Source organism: Protomyctophum bolini (genome assembly GCF_963924005.1).
Source record: "Protomyctophum bolini genome assembly, chromosome: 14".
In the NCBI taxonomy this organism is placed as follows: domain Eukaryota; kingdom Metazoa; phylum Chordata; class Actinopteri; order Myctophiformes; family Myctophidae; genus Protomyctophum; species Protomyctophum bolini.
The window spans coordinates 9,600,175-9,619,813 of NC_137875.1; the positions used below are offsets into that span (position 1 = coordinate 9,600,175).

Consider the following 19,639-nt stretch of genomic DNA (forward strand, 5'->3'; position numbering starts at 1 on the left):
GCAACAATATTCAGGTTTAACAACTTGAACTTGGTTGATTGGGGCCGACTCTGTACTTTGTGCCCACCCCCCCGTGAGATATTTCAAATGTTCTCCCCAAAATAGGGAAGCATAGGATACAAGTGTTTAGGTGGTTTACTCATTGCAGTGACATCTATCTATGACAGAAGTGGGGGAGGTAGCATGGCTTCCCTGTGGCTTTTCATGCGGTATGTCGTGGGCCCACAGCAATGGCAGAAGGTGTATTCCTTCCAAGTTCCCTTCATGGCTGCCGATTCCCCCCGCATACCCAGAGGACGCAGGCAGACGGCACAGCCAAGCTGTTTAACCCATTTAGGCCTGAAAAAAGTGTCTTCTAAATCCTTACAATTTTCTGAAATATCTATTTCTAGGCCTATGTCACTCAATATTTCATGTCAGGGACCCCAAAAATGATCTGTAATTGGCCTCCGAGACCCCCCATCTGAAAATATGTTGTTCCAGGGACCCTCCAGAAGCAAAGATTTGAGTTAAAAACGTTTGTTCTGAAAAAAAATATTCCAAATTTGAGGCACATTTTTACGAGACCTACAAGCTCGTAGCGTGCCACTCGGTGGCGCTCTATGAGCTTGTAGATCTGCTATTTTTCAATAGCTAAATTATAACATGTTTAAAACACCAAAAGGGGTTCCCGCCCAGAATGGGTTAATGTTAATGCACGCTGCACCGTGACAGCTAGGCGCCAAGGCACACCCATCTGGCACCGGCACAGATAATGCCAGGTAGCTGGCGCCGCATAAATGTGAACCGGTGGTGGACAAAGTAAATAGTCTTTAAGTACCAATTACAATGTACATTTTATTTTTGAGTGGTGCTATAGCCACTCCTATAGACAGTAATATGTGTCCCTGGCTGGCTGGCTCTGTCCGTTCGTCCGTCTGTCCGTCCGAGCACGGAAATAGCTTTTGGTTGACCACCAAGTGTCACTGTTGCGCATCCTAACACACACACACACACACACACACACACACACACATGTACACACACACAGGCCAGGGAGGAGGGCTTGTACAGTACAATACTACAGCACGAGTGGGTAATAAGACGGGTGGCTTAGATCGCCAGGTGCACTTACTGACGCCGGTTGCACTACATAATGTATTTATTTTGATACAGCTGCTGCGTTCAAGGCTTGTGCGCCGCAGTGTTTCATTTGAATAGATAACTACTATAGATCATCTACGCTGTGGATAACTCTGGATCATATCCTTGAACTCTCCCAAGTGTTAGGGTACAAATAAACAAATAAATAAAATAATAATACCTAATCGCCCATCTCTGTTGGTGTGTGGGTGTGTAACATTTACCTGAAAAAGATCTCTAGGGGGTTGAAAGGTTTTTTTTGCAAATGAAGCGGTTATTTTCTATGTAGCTGGACTGGAGTACGGCCTCTACTTTACTCAATTCGTGTATAATTTCCCTTTCAGAAATGCTCGATGGTATACTGTCAGAATCAACTTTATCTCATCACAGGTTTACAGGTGTAAAGAAGTGTTGTTGTTTTCAGAAAGAGAAAAGAAAAAGAGGGGGTGGGGGATCTAACGGTAAAGAGGGGAGAATATATCTACATAATTATATACTGTGCTGTAGATGTAAACAAGCAGGTATTCTATGTACATAAAGGTGCAAAATAGTAGCACGCACATGCACGGACGCACGCACGCATGCACTGCACATGCACGCGCACACACGCATATATTAAAATCTTTGAATATATATTCTTTCAGAGCGAACGTTTGAACTCAAATCTTCGCTTCTGGGTCCCTGGAAAAACACATTTTCAGATGGGAGGTCCAAATACAGATAATTCTGGGGGTCCTTGACATGAATAAGGTTGAGCACCTGCACATAGGTTTTTCAGAAAACTGTCAGGATTTAGAAGACATTTGTATAATGGTCCTCACATGGGTTAAGAGCAGGATCACGCCTCAGTGTAGAATGGTCCTCACATGGGTTAAGAGCAGGATCACGCCTCAGTGGGTTGATGGATCACGCTGTGCACAGAGAGGCACAAACACTCTGTGTGTCATCCTCCGTGGCGCGTTGGAAACCTTGTAGCCTATGTGTCCAAAATGGAAGAAAAACAAATAACTTGTTTTTCTAATGCTGTGGTTCTCCTTGTGAATCGTAGCAGCCGAGGCATTTCATTTAGTTTGATTCTGGTCCACAGATACATGTACCCGATCTATACATGCTCAACGCCTCATGTTGCGAGCATGTAGATCAGCATATATTTTCACACTTTCTCTTTCTCTTTCTTATATTATTTGACAATTTGGCCAATGTTTGACCAGTTTTTTTAGTGTAGTTTAAGCGGACAACAGTTGGATTTTAAATGACAGCATATTCCACCAAAGGCAGCTAATTTGTTATTATATTAACAAAAAGAACATTCATGAAAATACACTAAAGCTGTTGAAATATTCAAGGTGCCTGACTGACTGCAACAATATCACATTTCCTGTGTGTGTGTGTGTGTGTGTGTGTGTGTGTGTGTGTGTGTGTGTGTGTGTGTGTGTGTGTGTGTGTGTTCTTTAGCAGTCCCCACAAAGGTCTCCCATCAGCTGAATAATAGAAGCGCATACAAATATATACGTAAATGAAATGCCACGGTATAGGTCACAATGCTTGAGCAATTTGTTCGGATGCAGTGCGATTAAATCGATTATAATATGTGTGCGTGTGTGCGTGTGTGTGTGTGTGTGTGTGTGTGCGCGCACGCGTGTACTGTGCATGTGTGTGTTTCCTCATGCTATTCTGCCAACAGAGGAGTTCATTTATTTCCCTGCAACGCTGCTCTCAGCAGGGAGGGAAATCTAAGAGTAAATTAAAAACGAGAAACATGGAGAGAACATATCTATACAAATAGACGTAAACCAGGAGATACTGTATGTGCATGACGTTAAACATGAGGTGCAAAGTGGTAACACTGGTCATAGACATTAACCACATTAACATATTCCAACAGAAGGTTAAGGTTCATTAATCGATTTCCCTGCAATGCTATTGTCGGCCATTATGGATCATCCTGTGTCAATGGCATTTAATGTGTGTGTTGGGACAAACGCTCAAAGCTGGCCATTCATTATCAATGGCATTCAGTGTTTGTGTTCGGAATGTTTGTGTTTGCAAACCCTAGCCCCCTAACCTCAGTCTTAACTGGCCACGTAGGAAGTCCCCCACGTTGCCAGGGCATTAATTCACAAAATGTTGAAATGGAGAGAATAAGTTTGTGAATACAAGCGGCCGAAATGAGTTTTCTGAGGTGGTTGGCATCTCCCTTAGCGATAGGGTGAGAAGTTCAGTCACACGAGAGAGACTCAGAGTAGAGTCACTGCTTCTTCGCCTGAAAAGGAGCCAGCTTAGGTGGTTCGGGCATCTGGTTAGGATGCCTCTCAGGCATCTCTCTAGGGAAGTCCTCGAGGCACGTCCCACAGGGAGGAAGTCACTAATGTTGCCCTGGAGAGGGAAGTCTGGAGCTCTCTGGTGGAGCTGTTGCCCCCGCGGCCCGACTACGGATAAGCAGTTGAGGATGGATGGATGGATGGATGGATGAGGTTTAATTCTGCCCAACAGCAACAAAATATTATTCCCCCCTCCTCCCCCATACTCCATGGGAAGTTACCATGACAACATGTTGTGATGTCACAATACCACATAGCTCATCTCATGCCATGTCAATCTGTCTGTGTGCGTGCGTGCGTGCGTGCGTGCGTGCGTGCGTGCGTGCGTGCTTCTTAGAGACAGTCCCAAACATTACGCAGTAAACAAACCACATACATTATGTAAGCAGCAGCAGGCATGGATTGAGGATAAAAAAATCCTTTGAAGAGACAAATGAGAGATAAATATGAATGTGTTTTAATTTGCCTCATGTCAAGCAGTATACTTGATTGTTTAACAGACATACCATATTTCTATGTTAGATTACGTCAGTGGTTTTCAACCAGAGGTCCGGGGACCACCAGTGGTCCTTGAGGGGGTTGCAGGTCGTCCCCAGTTAAATGACAGAGAGTTGGTAACCAAATGGACCCTTATGGATCTTTAACTCTTGAGAGTGTAAAATTAAATCATTTGATTTCATTACAAACTCTCAAGAGATAAATTATTGTTAAACATCTGCATTACTTACCACATCAATACAGCATGGAATTGTGAACAAAATCTTACAACATATTCTTTAGTTTTGGTTGTGCAAGTCTAAATCTGATATGAAAAAGGTTCAAAACCACTGTATTAGATATAGCTCAGCGTCGTATTTGAAGCTCGGTGAATGAGGCCCCATTTGCTTTCACTGAGGAGTACCGGTAATTATTTTGGGCCGACGGTTCTCACATGGAACAGCATATCTAGGCTATCCATCTATTATTTTGACTATAGTGTGACTGAGCAGAGAGAAGACTGGCAGGCAGGTCAGTGTGTGAGATGGTTGGTACGGGAGCGGAGATGAGGTGCAGACACACCTCAGACAGTGATAAATGGATCTGTCTGAGTGAGGCCTCGCTCCCTTCACCTTGTTTGATGATAAAAAAGGCTCCTACGGCAGGAACTGCGTCTACTGTCTAGGTATATCCACTTCAGAATGTCACACAGATTCCATGACTTTAGATATTACCTCCGTTTCACAGTTGGGTGAGGAAACCTTGCGTAGGTCCAAACACCTTTACTCTTCAGGGAATGTATACAAGTGGCTGTCTTCGCCCCGGCTAAATGGCAGCCGATGGCACACTGTCCATCAGGGAAATGGCGCGTCCATGTCTCTTGTGATATTTAGTCGACCAAAACTGGACTAAAACGAAAACATTTCAGATGACTAAAATATGACTAAAGCCTGGCATAGTGTGTATAGTTTCAATGTACAGTATTGCTATTATAGGCTAGTCTCTCGAGACAGACTGTTGACTGGCATCATTAAGGAAAAGAGGGCACTGTTTTTCCTTTGTTTTGACGATGCGTACCCAGATTGATTATAGGCTAATGTTTCGACTGATGACATACTGTAGGTTTTTGGTTTACCTATTACTATCTCTATGCATTTGATGTATTATCTGTATTATGTATTTTTTTTTCCTCTCTCTCTCTCTCTCTCTCTCTCTGTCTCTGTCTCTGTCTCTCTCTCTCTCTCTCTCTCTCTCTCTCTCTCTCTCTCTCTCTCTCTCTCTCTCTCTCTCTCTCTCTCTCTCTCTCCTCCTATTACTTTTGGCCTGGGACTCTTTTGTCAGCCTGGAGTCCCTTCTGTCACCATGCATTAAATTAACCACTGTGTACACATGCATTTTGTGTGTGTGTGTGTGTGACTGTGTGTGTATGTGTGTGTGTGTGTGTTGCGTGCGCGCGTTCATGCGTGTCTGCCCGTGGGAGCATGATTTTGTGTGACCACGTGCTGTCACCTAGACAGTCTCCTACACAGAGAGGGGGTGTAGGGTCGGAGATGCTTCATCATTTAGCCAAAGTTAGTGGTAGTGGTGTGCAACGCTTGTGTCAAATTTGAAGTCGGTGTGGCGAACGGTTCTCGAGTTACTTACAGATTACAGACGCACACACAGAGACATGGGGCATTTATAGATAGATAGATTATTCATTAGGTTTTTTCCTTGTCCTTTCAGAATGCCGACGCCAGCTATGATTTCAGCAGCAACGACCCGTTCCCATTCCCACGCTACACAGACGACTGGTTCAACAGGTGAGACACTGATTGCCAGGCTCATTGTTATAGTTAGAGGATGACTTCACCCATGTTCAACCTATCTTCATATAATTGGTCCTCACTGCTTGTTCTGTGTCTCAGAGGAGGCCAGGTGTCTCCTGATCCAGGTCTTGTATGATTAGTGGTCATGTCCTGTATGACACACGTGTCCACTGTGTGACCTGTCCACTGTCACACAGGGACCTGATCCACTGTCACACAGGGACCTGATCCACTGTCACACAGGGACCTGATCCACTGTCACACAGGGATGTGATCCACTGTGACACAGGGACCTGATCCACTGTGACACAGGGACGTGATCCACTGTCACACAGGGACCTGATCCACTGTCACACAGGGACCTGATCCACTGTGACACAGGGACCTGATCCACTGTCACACAGGGACCTGATCCACTGTCACACAGGGACCTGATCCACTGTGACACAGGGACCTGATCCACTGTGACACAGGGACCTGATCCACTGTCACACAGGGACCTGATCCACTGTGACACAGGAACCTGATCCACTGTCACACAGGGACCTGATCCACTGTGACACAGGGACCTGATCCACTGTCACACAGGGACCTGATCCACTGTGACACAGGGACCTGATCCACTGTGACACAGGGACCTGATCCACTGTGACACAGGGACCTGATCCACTGTCACACAGGGACCTGATCCACTGTCACACAGGGATGTGATCCACTGTGACACAGGGACCTGATCCACTGTGACACAGGGACCTGATCCACTGTCACACAGGGACGTGATCCACTGTCACACAGGGATGTGATCCACTGTGACACAGGGACCTGATCCACTGTCACACAGGGACCTGATCCACTGTCACACAGGGATGTGATCCACTGTCACACAGGGATGTGATCCACTGTGACACAGGGACCTGATCCACTGTGACACAGGGACCTGATCCACTGTCACACAGGGACCTGATCCACTGTCACACAGGGATGTGATCCACTGTGACACAGGGACCTGATCCACTGTGACACAGGGACCTGATCCACTGTGACACAGGGACCTGATCCACTGTCACACAGGGACCTGATCCACTGTCACACAGGGATGTGATCCACTGTGACACAGGGACCTGATCCACTGTGACACAGGGACCTGATCCACTGTGACACAGGGACCTGATCCACTGTCACACAGGGACAGTTTCTCTGTCCTCTCTTCTCTCATCTCGCTCCTCCTCTCTCTAAGCATGAGAGGTGTGTGCGTGTGTGTGTGTGTGTGTGTGTGTGTGTGTGTGTGTGTGTGTGTGTGTTTGGGGGGTGGGGGGGATTGGGGCTGTGTAGCTGTTGCCAGCTGCACGACTCCCTGGCTAATCAGCCGATTGTTTATAAATAGCTGCCTGCCTGTGGCAAAGCATGCTGGGAGAGAATGGTTGACTCTGCAGTTGGCCCTGAGGAAATCACACACACACACTCACTCACGCACGCGCACACATGCATACACGTACACACGCACGCACCGCTCGCGCAAATATTCCGTGCAAATATTCAAATGAAGCTGTGATGTGACCCTCCCTAAACCCATTACAGAAAATGCACATATCGCAAAAGTAGCAGATCTACAAGCGTCGCTCCGTGCAACGTTTCGAGCTTAGCTTGCGGAGCTGCTACTATTTGTTGTTTTTAGTGATGCTGTAGGATGAAGTACGGCGTCAATTTATTATAAAAAAGATAAAACAAGTTAGAATATGGAGATGGGAGGTTTCTGCCCGGCAGCAACGATATTAATTTAGTCGTCCGCAGCATGAGAAAGACTGACTGAGATTAATTTAGTCGTCCTCAGCATGAGTAAGACTGACTCAGAATCACTGAACTATTACTAAACCATTGCTTGCTTTATCACTCTTTCTGTTTCAACTGCAAAATGTCACAGAAGCATAATAATTACTCTTCTCCCTAAACAAATACAGTGACCTTTAGCTCAGGCGCCACCGCAAAATGAATTATATCCATGCTAATTCTCAGGGATTACCAGCTCTCCCCTCCCCTCCCCTACTTTTAGCCTATACTTGTAACAGTAGTGTTTCTACACACATTGCAGTATTGATACTTTTACTAAAGCAAAATAAAATGTAGCACTCTTGATGTTGACTCCTGTGTTCCTCTCTTGTCTCGTCACCAGTCACGGAACGCGCTGCGCCGGGGAAGTGTCCGCCGCGGCCAACAACAACATCTGTGGCGTGGGAGTGGCGTATCACTCCAAGGTGGCAGGTGTGTGTGTTTGTCATATTAACTCTGAAATGTTATTTTTTTAAGGCATAGTTTGTGACTTTGCCTGTGGTCCCCCCCCCCACACACACACATTATTTGGGGGGTCCCAGATGCCAGTGAATAAGGGCCTTTCCAGGCCCCACCCCTCTCCAATTGTTTATATTGTGTTTAGTTTCCAAGATGGCCGCAGCACCAGGAAGGGGTGGGGCGGAGGTGTGCGGTTGGGGTTGACATTATGCCATGACTGGGCTGCGTTCACACTTTCAAGACACCTGTCTTGTGTCTGTATTGTGTCTGTGTTTAATGGCCACTCCAATGCATTTCCAATGGAAGCCCAAACACTTTTGACCAAACATTTTGTTTGATGGGGGGAGGGGGGCAGAACACAAGTCAGGTGTCTTGAATGCAGCTCAGTAAGGGCATATGTCGACCCCGCCCTCTCACCTCCGCCCCACCCCCTCCTGGTGCTGCAGCCATCTTGGAAACTAAACACAGTTTAAACAGTGGGAGAGGGCAGAGAAAGGCCCTTATTAAGGACTTGTTTATACATTAATAATAATAATAATAATCGTTTTAAATCTTGTTTGAAATGACCAAACCTGCCTTCCGACTGGCAGACAGGTTTCTGGGCTGTGCACAGCCCTCCTCCGAGACACACACCAAATGAGTAGAGACTGAGGAAAGGTGCCATCTTATAATGAGCATTAGGAGTGAGGAGTGAGGACCAATTATAGGAAAATAAGGTTGTAAATGGGTTGTTGACCTTTTTTATTATGCAGGGATGACCATCGAGAGCACGCTCTCTTTTTCAAGGACGCCCCTGAGTACAACATGATCACGACATAAAAAAAAATACAATTAGAAATAACCTGGCCTCTTTAATAGGCCCATTTAATAACCCACAATATTATGCCAAGTGTTATTCTTTACCTTTACCTTACCAGACTTCACCTCTGAAATTTAGTTCATGGATCCATCAGCCAGTGTTATTCAAAAGTTCTCTTTGGACTGCTTCAGAACATAAAACCATTGCTATTCATCCAGCCAGGGTCATTGCTATGTCAATTCATGCTATTGACACTCGACTGCTTTTGTAAGCTTTGCTAACAATTTACAATGTAGGCATTTGGCAGGCGCTCTTAATCCAGAGCGATTTACAATAAGCAAGAACAAAAACATGGTAATACAACAAAACATAAACAAGTCATCATGAATCCTACGTAAGCCTAAGAATATCTATCTAAGGAATCTATGTGTATACACTATAGAGTGCTATGTCTAGTGCCATTTAAGTTACATAAGTTGAGCCTGTGCATACACCTGTGGGAGGTCGAGGCCAGGGCAAGCACGACGGCAAGTGATGTGGGCTAAGATGGAGTCTGAAGAGGTGTGCTTTCAGTCTGTGGTGGAAGAATGGGAGTGAATCGGCAGTTCTGATTGTAATGGTTAATCACATCCATCTCTGCGCAGCGGCACTCCACCGCGCCCCACCTCCAGGACAGCCTTGGCGACGTGTCGTGAGCTTGTATAGTTGTATGACGGAGGATAATGCTGCTGTGGGCGATGTCTTTGAGTGTGAAATACATCTATATCAGGGCTTCTCAAAGCGGGTGACTTGGCACCCTAATGTGCCTTAATTAATGACGCAAGATGCAGGGGTGCTTCAGAATACTTGGATATTATTTGGAATGTATCAGTGTCACTTGCACTTTACTTGGTGTGTCTACAGTACACCAAGTCTCTTCACAAAAATGACAGGCAATCTAAAAAGTTATTTATAGGTGTACGTGCCTTAATTTGGCCAAAAATGAGAACCACTGATCTAATCTAATCTGATATAATGATTGTTTGTTCAGTAACAGAGGTCTTCCTGTCTCTCCAACTCTCGAGTAAACATAGAATATAGCATGCAGGATAAACAAGTGATGAAACAAAGCAATTAGCAGACGATATTGCAGCCGGAAAACTATCAAGTTGAAGCTGATGAATGCCTTCTCTCTCTGCACTGCTGACTGCAACAAATTGGTTTCCCCAACAGTGTTGATTTTGTCGAATTGTTTTTCGACCACCTTTTTTCACTGACAGAAACTAAATAGAAATGAAATGAAAACTAAGCTACAATGACTAAAGAATAAAGATACGACTACTGTAAATATACTGACAATTTCGTCAACAACTAGAAATTGTTAGGGAGGGTAGAACTAAAAGACACGTCATTTTGTGTTCGGTTGCATTCTGAAAAATATCAGATCTACAAGCTTTGAGCTTGTGAGCTCTTATCTGCTATCTGCTATTTTCAGATAGGCCCGCAACGCCTCGCAACGCTTGGAGATCAGCTATTTTCACCATTGTTGCCTCTGTTTTGTATTATTTGACAATTTGGCTAATGTTTGACCAGTTCTTATAGCACCGTTTGTTGATTACTTTTGAGTTTTGAGGCAATACACTGGTCTGTAGCTCCCAGAAGCAAATCATTAGAGATACGTTTCGACCTGTGTGGGTCTTTGTATGGCGTCTGTTTTTAGAGCTACGGGCTGAAACATCGTACCTCTAATAAATTGCTACTGCGGAGCTACAGACCAGTCTGCAAACTGCCTTCCTTCATTATTTGTAAAAGTATTTGCATGCTTCCCGCTCGGACGTTATTTGTTGTTTCCTCTTATTTTTGGAGGTATTTAAATAACCCCCCCCCCCCCCATAAAAATACAAAACAATATGTGGGGACCCCCACAGGTTGAGAACCACTGGTGTAGCACAGCACGAAGGTGTAGCCCAATGAATGATCAAACCTTTACGGTAGCAAAATAGCAAATATCAGAGGTGAGTTGGAGAGCACATACTAGCTCCGTGACAACACCATCAATCCAGACAGCTCCAGCTTTCCACATCGTATTGATTTCTCCCCCCGGTAGTAATAGGGAAGTAGCTATTGACTGCTTAGAGGGCAGCTCCTAAGAAGCTGCATTACTCGCTGTGCTCTTGAATGTTAGACTGATGATAGGTTCTCGGTTTACTTATGATCCTAGATGACTCTTTCTATGCAAATATGTATTTCCCTGTTGCTCTGGATTAAGACCGTCTGCTAAAATGACTAAATTGTAAATTGAATAGGAAATTGTGCAGTGGTGTCACTGAATGAAAAGGGGGATAAACGTGAATCTATGGACGATGCGTTTGCCCGGTCAACATAACTGTTGAGTAGAAGATTGTGAATGACTGGCCATCTCACCTAGGAATGTGTGCAGTATTATGTACCTTTAAAATGCCTGCTATGTCTCTTTTGCCTCCTTAGAACTGCAAATTATTTCTTTGGTAAAAATAATGAAATTATGCTTTATACTTAAAATTACACTTTTGTTAACGTCCTGAACCCCCAGCATCCCTATTCTGGGGTTCTTTTGCCCAAAAATTGCCGCTCTACAATCTCACTCAGTGAACATCCACTCTTTACCGGGTATATAGATGGTTTAAGTTAAATTCTAAATTAAAGCTAAGCAAAAGCTAATTCCTAGATAATGTCAGGACAAATTAAAATCTCCACAATGCGATTATTCCATCCCTAATCCATTTGTGGCTCCCACCCACCCACCCATCCCGGCAGGTATCAGGATGTTGGACCAGCCGTTCATGACGGACATCATCGAGGCGTCCTCCATCAGCCACATGCCTCAGGTCATTGACATCTACAGCGCCAGCTGGGGGCCCACCGACGATGGAAGGACCGTGGACGGGCCCCGGGAGCTCACCCTGCAGGCCATGGCCGACGGCGTCAACAAGGTACGGGCAGGGGTCTCCAACAGGGGGTCCACTCAGGGGTCTTCAACAGGGGTCCACTCAGGGGTCTTCAACAGGGGTCCACCCAGGGGTCTCCAACAGGGGGTCCACTCAGGGGTCTTCAACAGGGGTCCACTCAGGGGTCTTCAACAGGGGGTCCACTCAGGGGTCTTCAACAGGGGGTCCACTCAGGGGTCTTCAACAGGGGGTCCACTCAGGGGTCTTCAACAGGGGGTCCACTCAGGGGTCTTCAACAGGGGGTCCACTCATCATCATTGTTCGGCCACGGTCGATGACCATGGACCTCACAATGACACGCCAGACCTCCCGGTCCTTCATTGCCATCCCCAGTTCTTGCTTACTGATGCATGTGTCCCTATAGCGATGACATCAGGGAACAAACAACAGTTTTCTACCTCTGGTCTGCTTTGAGGCAGGATTCCAGAGAAGAAGGGAAGATATAACCTCATTGTCAGTTCTGTAACAGTGGCCAGAAAACGGTGTTCTTCTGGATCGGACTAATGAAGAAACACCGGGAAGGTTGCCGTATATTAGATTAGTCGATGGGTGGCTCTTCCAAGACAGATTTTGCGCTCTCATTAGTAGGCGGGTGTAAGTGCCATCCAGCCGTTTCTCTAATTTCTTTAGACGGACGGGGACCGTCCCAAACAGCAGGGTGTCCCCTCCCCCTCCAAAATGTAATTATTTAAAGATAATTGTTTATTGGGGCTTTTTCTGCCTTTATTCATAGAAACGGTAGACTGACTGAAATTATGGGGGGTGACATGCAGCAAAGGTTGTAGGGATCGGGAGTCGAACCCTCGACCCGCTGTCAGGCGGCATTTGCAGCCTAGGTGTGCTCCCCCCATCATTTGGGGACCTCCCTCAACTCTCGCACGCATGCACCCACGCAGGCAGGCAGGCAGGCATGCAGGCACACACACGAACGCACGCACACGCACGCACACACACACACACACACACACACACACACACACACACACACACACACACACACACACACACAGAGTTAGCATGCTGGTGGTGCCGTTGTAATTACCTGCTTGACTAATCGTACTGCAGCTTGCCTTCCAGGCAGGTGGTCAACATTGCTTGTGCTCTGAGCAAGGTCACTGTAGTTTTGAATTTGTCATGGGGTTTTTATTCTCTATTTTGTTTGACTTGACTTGCCTTGACTTGAGGGTGTGCGTGGCTGCATACTGCATGCATGTGTGCCTGCGAGTTAAATTATACATACTCCAGGTCAAATATTACTCACCTAGTGAAAGATGCTCAGTCAAATATGTTTTCAAAAATATAAATTGCAAAATATATTTTCTTTTCTGTTATTTCCACTATTTGTAAATTCGGCTCACGTGGTGAATTGATAATGTACTTTTCTCCCTCCCTGGAAATAGTGGAGTCAAAAGTGCAACACGTGTCTGCTCATAAGTATCCCACAAATGCAAATACTCAAGTAAAGTACAGATACAAAAAAAGAAAACAAAATACTTGAGTAAAGGTACTTTGTTACTATCCACCACCAAAACTAATCAAGCAGGCTGCATGGCCGGCCTCTTGTCTCATAATCATCACTTACATAAGCCCAGTGCGTAGGCTTTGTCCACGACGAGTGCCTTCTTTACTGGCACACGAGAGAAGAATTATTAGACAATTAGAAATGCTCCATTAAGGACGCGATGTATGTTTTGCATGATGCTTTTTATTATTTCTTTCCTTCCACGGATGCGTGTTGCCTCCCACTCCTGGTCTCAATCACTTCCCTCTATAAACGACTCACTTACACTCGGTCGCATCTTGAAGTGTGAGCGCTCCATCCTGGCACAAATTGCTGCTGGATAAATGGAAATGAATCAGGCGCTACTGTGTGTGTGTGTGTGTGTGTGTGTGTTTGTGTGTGTGTGTGTGTGTGTGTGTGTGTGTGTGTGTGTGTGCGTGCACGTGTGCATGCGTGCGTGTTTGTGTGTGGTTTCTTTTTTTTTTACTTACTGCATGTAATACCAATAAGGTAGCTGCAAATACACAACTCTGATGCTGGCATTCAAAGCCACCAAAGGCATGGCATCCCCATATCTTCATCATTCAAAGGCATGGCATTCCCATATCTTGCAAGTCTGGTCGAACCCTATACCAAACAGCCCATGCACTCAGATCAACCAACGCAGGACGCTGGGAGTACCTTCACTAAAAACTGCATGACTCACTCCCAATCTTCCACCGTGGTCTGAAAACCCTTGGAATCGTAATTGTATGTAATCATTATCACAAAACATACATTATCAAGCCCCTCTTTGTTAACCTGTCGTGAGCTTGTAGATCGACCTATTTTCAAACAGACACAGACCCTACTATAAAAAGCCCTATTTTATAGTAGGGTCTGTTTGAAAATAGGTCGATCTACAAGCTCACGACACGTTATCAAAGACCTGTGTCTTCATATTGTAGTATATATATATATAACGTTACTTTTACACAAGTAAAACAAATTGAGTACATATTCCACCACTGTCTGCACGTGGCCCTTTGTTCCGTTGAGACACGCACGCACGCATGCACGCTCGCATGCATGCACGCACGCACGCACGCACGCACGCACGCATGCACGCACGCACGCACGCACGCACGCACGCATGCATGCACGCACGCACGCTTTCTGGAGCAGCAGGTGCAGACACAAAATGGATGCTTAATGGGTTTTTTTCACGGATAGTCCACCTTAAGGCAGGTCAATAACGCACAATATTGTAAAGCACTTGGAATAAATGGAATATACAATTTCAAACACGCGCTGCGAGATTGTACATCTGCTATTTTTGATGACCACTGTTCTAAAACACTTTTCTAAATACTAAGAGATTTCTGAAAAAAAATTTAGGTTGCTATCTAGTTAACAAGAATGTCTGAAGAGGGTCTGAACTAGATAATCTATTGATATTATAGCAATTTTATTTTATTTTATTATATATGTGACATTTTACTTGGTGAAAAACGGCTGCATATATCAGTATCGGTTGATATCGTAATCGGAAATGTATAAATAGCCAATATCGAGCGAAGCTGCTGCTGAAGGCTGAGGAGATGAGAGATGAAACATATCATGAGTTGCATAAGGAGAAGAGACTGGAGCAGCACGGACATTTAGAGAGAGAGAGAGAGAGAGAGAGAGAATCATTCATCTGCCGCTGAGGGCTGAAGAGATGAAACATGTGACGTTTTGTTGGGGAACAACAGGGAACGCCGTTAGAGAGGAGAAACCATCTCCTCTACAACACAGTTCTAAACTATTGACACGATGCAGATCTGTTTAGCACTCAACACAGAGCCAGAGATACGCATCATCACGTATGAAATTGGTCCGTAGCCTGCAGGGTAGATTACTGGTATGAAATGGTTTTGGTTATTTTTCTGCAGAGGAAAAACAGCACCAAAAATTGCTGCACAAAACTGCTTGATGAAAATGTGCAGTTACGGCCAAATAGTATAGTTTAGGATCCTGTTTGATAACATTTGCCAACAGGTGGGTTTTTTTCTTCTGTTTTTTACTGCGGTACTAACTCGCATTTCGTTGCTGTCAGGTGGAAACCTTGTACTGTATATCCAAAACGGTTCCTTTTTAATTATTATGATTTTAATTATTCATTTGAAATAGTGAAAATAGCTGTTCTACAAGCTCACAGCTCGTTGAATTTCAATACTTTTGTACTCTTGTATGATGAAGTAGGACATTCATTTAGAAATTAATTTCCCATTGTGGTGAATGCATGATACACATGGCATCCTTCTTGCTACTTTTGCATTGATATTTATGCCTCCCGATATTATCGGCAAATGCAACATCGAAAGATAATTTCTATATTTTTATGCATGCTATTTTACAGACTAAACAAAAGTTACAGCTGAACATAGCTTGAAAAACCTGTAGATCTGCAATTTAAAGGTAGGGTAAGTGCTATATTGTACTAGTAGATTGCTATAGAGTGTTTGTTCAGTAACAGGAGTCTCCATGTCTCTTCAGCTTTTTATTAAACAGAAAATGCATTTTCAGGCGCTACGAGCTTGTAGGTCTGCTATGTTTTGAAAAATCAAAGAACGACTGACATAGAAACATAGCTTTTTCAGAATATAGTGATTTAAAAATCCTTTTTGTTTTAACAAAAGGAAACACCACTTACCCTACCTATTTTAGAATGAAGTTTTGGACATACTCTCATCCCGCTGGTCGTCCTGGTTATGTTCTCATCCCGCTGGTCATCCTGGTTATGTTCTCAGGGCAGAGGAGGGAAGGGCAGCATCTAGTTGTGGTTTTGGACATGTTCTCATCCCGCTGGTGGTCCTGGTTGTGTTCTCAGGGCAGAGGAGGGAAGGGCAGCATCTACGTGTGGGCGTCGGGGGACGGCGGCAGCTTCGACGACTGCAACTGCGACGGCTACGCCTCCAGCATGTGGACCATCTCCATCAACTCGGCCATCAACGACGGACGCACCGCCCTCTACGACGAGAGCTGCTCCTCCACCCTGGCCTCCACCTTCAGCAACGGGCGCAAGAGGAACCCCGAGGCCGGCGTGGTGAGTTGCTGGAATGATACAGTGGTGGAAAGTAACCAAGTGCATTTACTCAAGTAGCTGCACTTAAGTAACATTTTGAGGTATTTTCGAAAGACTTGTAGACGTTTACTTTTGGTACTTTAAGTATATTCTGATGATACCAATACTTTTACTCGGGTACATTATGAATAGTTAGTCATGGTAGATTTAATCATACCTCCCGTTGTTGTCGATCGCCTCTAGAGTGTTTTGGCTACATTTAGCTGCTTCAGCCACATCCTCTAGAGTGTTTTGGCTACATTTAGCTGCTTCAGCCACATCCTCTAGAGTGTTTTGGCTGCATTTAGCTGCTTCAGCCACATCCGGTCCGTCGCTAAATGTGCTCCGCTGCTATAACTCGCTGGGCCCACTGATAAAATAAAATAATAAATCATGCTTTTTTTGGTGTAATGTTTTGAAATAATAATTCAAAATAAAATGTAGGACACAGGAAATAAAGGGACCCATACAAATGTGTCCACGACACACAAGCAGGTCCCACTGGAACCACTGGACTAAATAGACAGTAGTAGTAGACTAGTAGCGACCCATGAAAATAAACTGTCCCATGGAGGAGGGTGAAATTGATTGTAAAGCATACTGGCAGCCAGGGGAGAGAGGCCAGGGTTACAGGGGTAATGTCATCACGGAGCCTGGCTGTCATCCTGACATAGATAAAGAAGGTCAGAGCTGTTTTCATTAACCAAATCCCGTTGAGGTGCGTGACAGTGCCTGTCACATGCATCTAAACCCCAGGGCCCGTGGTGGAAAAAAGCTAGCTCCTCCTATGTCCAACTTTGAGTGTTTGTGTAAACGCAAACATTGTCTGAACACAAACATTTAATGGCCAGCTTTGAGTGTTTGTGTAAACACATAACATTGAAGACGAAGGTGAGGACACAAATTGTGATTGGCTGGAATGAGATGATGTATGATGATAAGAGCGCCCCTCACTTCACATGGGTGTGTGTGTGTGTGTGTGTGTGTGTGCTCGTGTTCGTGTGCGTGTACAGGCCACCACTGACCTGTATGGAAACTGCACCCTGCGGCACTCTGGGACATCGGCTGCTGCTCCCGAGGCTGCTGGGGTCTTTGCTCTGGCTCTTGAGGCTAAGTATGTGCACACACACACACACACACACACACACACACACACACACACACACACACACACACACACACACATACACACACACACACATACACAGAGAGCACTTAAGCCCATTCAGTGTCCCTCGTTCTCCTCACATGGCATGTTTGTTTCACACACACTAAAAACACAGACAACATTGTTCTGGCAGCCATTAGTCTGCAGTGTGACTGACTGGACTGGTGGGGGCTGAGTGGAGTGAGTGCTGTTTGCTTTGCACACACACACACACCATAATGCTGTGGCCGTTGCTTACTCTGTCTCGCGGTAAACACACCCAGCCACCCCGTTACTGTGTGGCCAAACACAATGGAACCATGCCGTCGGCTCACAGGACACTCGCTGGTGTCACTCCAGAACATTGCTGTCGCCACATACAGCACTATTGACTTCCTCCTACCTTTTTTTTCCACTGACCACAATGACTAGAAGAACTGAGGCTAAATATATTGACAATTTTGTCAACAAATAAAAACTAGACTAAAATGTTAGGGAGGGACTAGTGGAGAAGAGATCCAGTAGTTATCTAAAAGACAAGTAATTTTAATTTAGGTTGCGCTCTGAAAATAGAGTTCACAACACGTCACAAACTCAAAATTTGCTGTCAAAATCAACGCACAGCCCACAATGAGAATAGTGGGACACGGACAGGTGGAAGAATTTGAACCCGGTTTCCTGAGCAAGTGCAGATTTATTTTTCTCCATTGAGTAACAGAGCCTGCCTGCTTGCTCAGGGATGAATTGAATCTTGACTGAATTGAATTCGTGTCAGATCCTGCATCTAGGTGAGACATACTGTAGCGGTGTAGCCTGCCCACCAGCCTCTAGTGTAGAGGGGCGGATTCAACAGCCAGGGGATCCTATTGGTTCATCGATCTGTCTGTGCAATAATTTAATAAGTTATATTGTATTAACACGTAGAAAGCCCGAGACGGAGGTCTCCGCCTTATTCATTTATTACGTCGGGAGCCCTGGACTTATTAATATAGGCCTACTCTAAACTACTCTGTGTGTGTGTGTGTGTGTGTGTGTGTGTGTGTGTGTGTGTGTGTGTGTGTGTGTGTGTGTGTGTGTGTGTGTGTGTGTGTGTGTGTGTGTGTGTGTGTGTGTGTGTGTGTGTGTGTGTGTGTGTGTGTGTGTGTGTGTGTGTGTGTGTGTGTGTGTGTGTGTGTGTGTGTGTGCGTGCGCGTGCGCGTCTAGCCGTAACCTGTCATGGAGAGACATGCAGCATCTGTCGGTGCTCACATCTAAGAGGAACCAGCTGCATGACGAGGTCCACCAGTGGCGTAGGTAAGAAATAAGAACGGCCTCCAAGTTCACCTTCAAGTCTCTCGGGAGCAGGAATACATCCAATGCTCTAACTAACAGCTGAGGACGGGAACCCTTTCTGGTGGTTTTACCCTTCAGGACGGGAAGTGTGTTGCTTTTGGGGTTCTCGTTGCTACATGGATGTACAGTACAGTAGCAATATAACATGTTTGTAATATTTTGAATACATTTTTCAGAAATGTTTAAATGGGTTCAACTCCCCGTTAAATCGAAAGCTGACCTAAAAGCACAGCTCTACATACATTTGAATTGGTCTTAGCTGAAGGCCATTCCTTGGCTGGCCCGCCCTCGGGATTACAGACGGCTCAGTCCCTCTGTGAAAACAATTCAAAGTGTCCATAAGTGTCTAGTCTATGAATGTCTAATGAGAAGTCATACAGTAATAATTGCGAATGCGAAAGCTAAGTCCGCTAATTTGATTCACATTGTATTTTTTTATGTACTGTAGCCTACTGTTATGTTCAATAAAATCATTGAATTGGGCCCGGAGGGTTAGCTCAACCGTCTGGGAACCTAGGCTGCCAATTAAGCCAGCCGGACGGCGTGCCGCGGGTTCGACTCCCGAGCCTGACGGCCTTTGCCGCGTGTCACTCCCCATCTCTCTCCCCCTTTCCTGTCTAATTATTACTATACCCTATCAATAAAGGCAAAACATGCCACAAAATAAATCATTGAATTGGATTGGATTGGATTGAACTGAGTGGGCCTAGAACCACCTGTTTGTCATTATGAATTGAATGTGATTGAAGGAACGGAGTAGGCCTAGATTTTGACCACCTGTTTGTCATTATGAAT

General features: G+C 45.1%; 1 protein-coding gene across 1 annotated transcript in view; it reads left to right on the top strand.

Annotated features, from left to right (window-relative positions):
• Positions 1–19,639, top strand: part of pcsk2 (proprotein convertase subtilisin/kexin type 2) — a 42,556-nt gene that overhangs the window by 12,693 nt on the left and 10,224 nt on the right. Inside the window, exons 6-11 of the mRNA XM_080781593.1 lie at positions 5,646–5,722; positions 7,899–7,987; positions 11,589–11,764; positions 16,132–16,347; positions 17,379–17,479; positions 18,716–18,805. Of these exons, the coding sequence (XP_080637719.1) occupies positions 5,646–5,722; positions 7,899–7,987; positions 11,589–11,764; positions 16,132–16,347; positions 17,379–17,479; positions 18,716–18,805 (749 nt within the window). The remainder of the gene's footprint in view (positions 1–5,645; positions 5,723–7,898; positions 7,988–11,588; positions 11,765–16,131; positions 16,348–17,378; positions 17,480–18,715; positions 18,806–19,639) is intronic.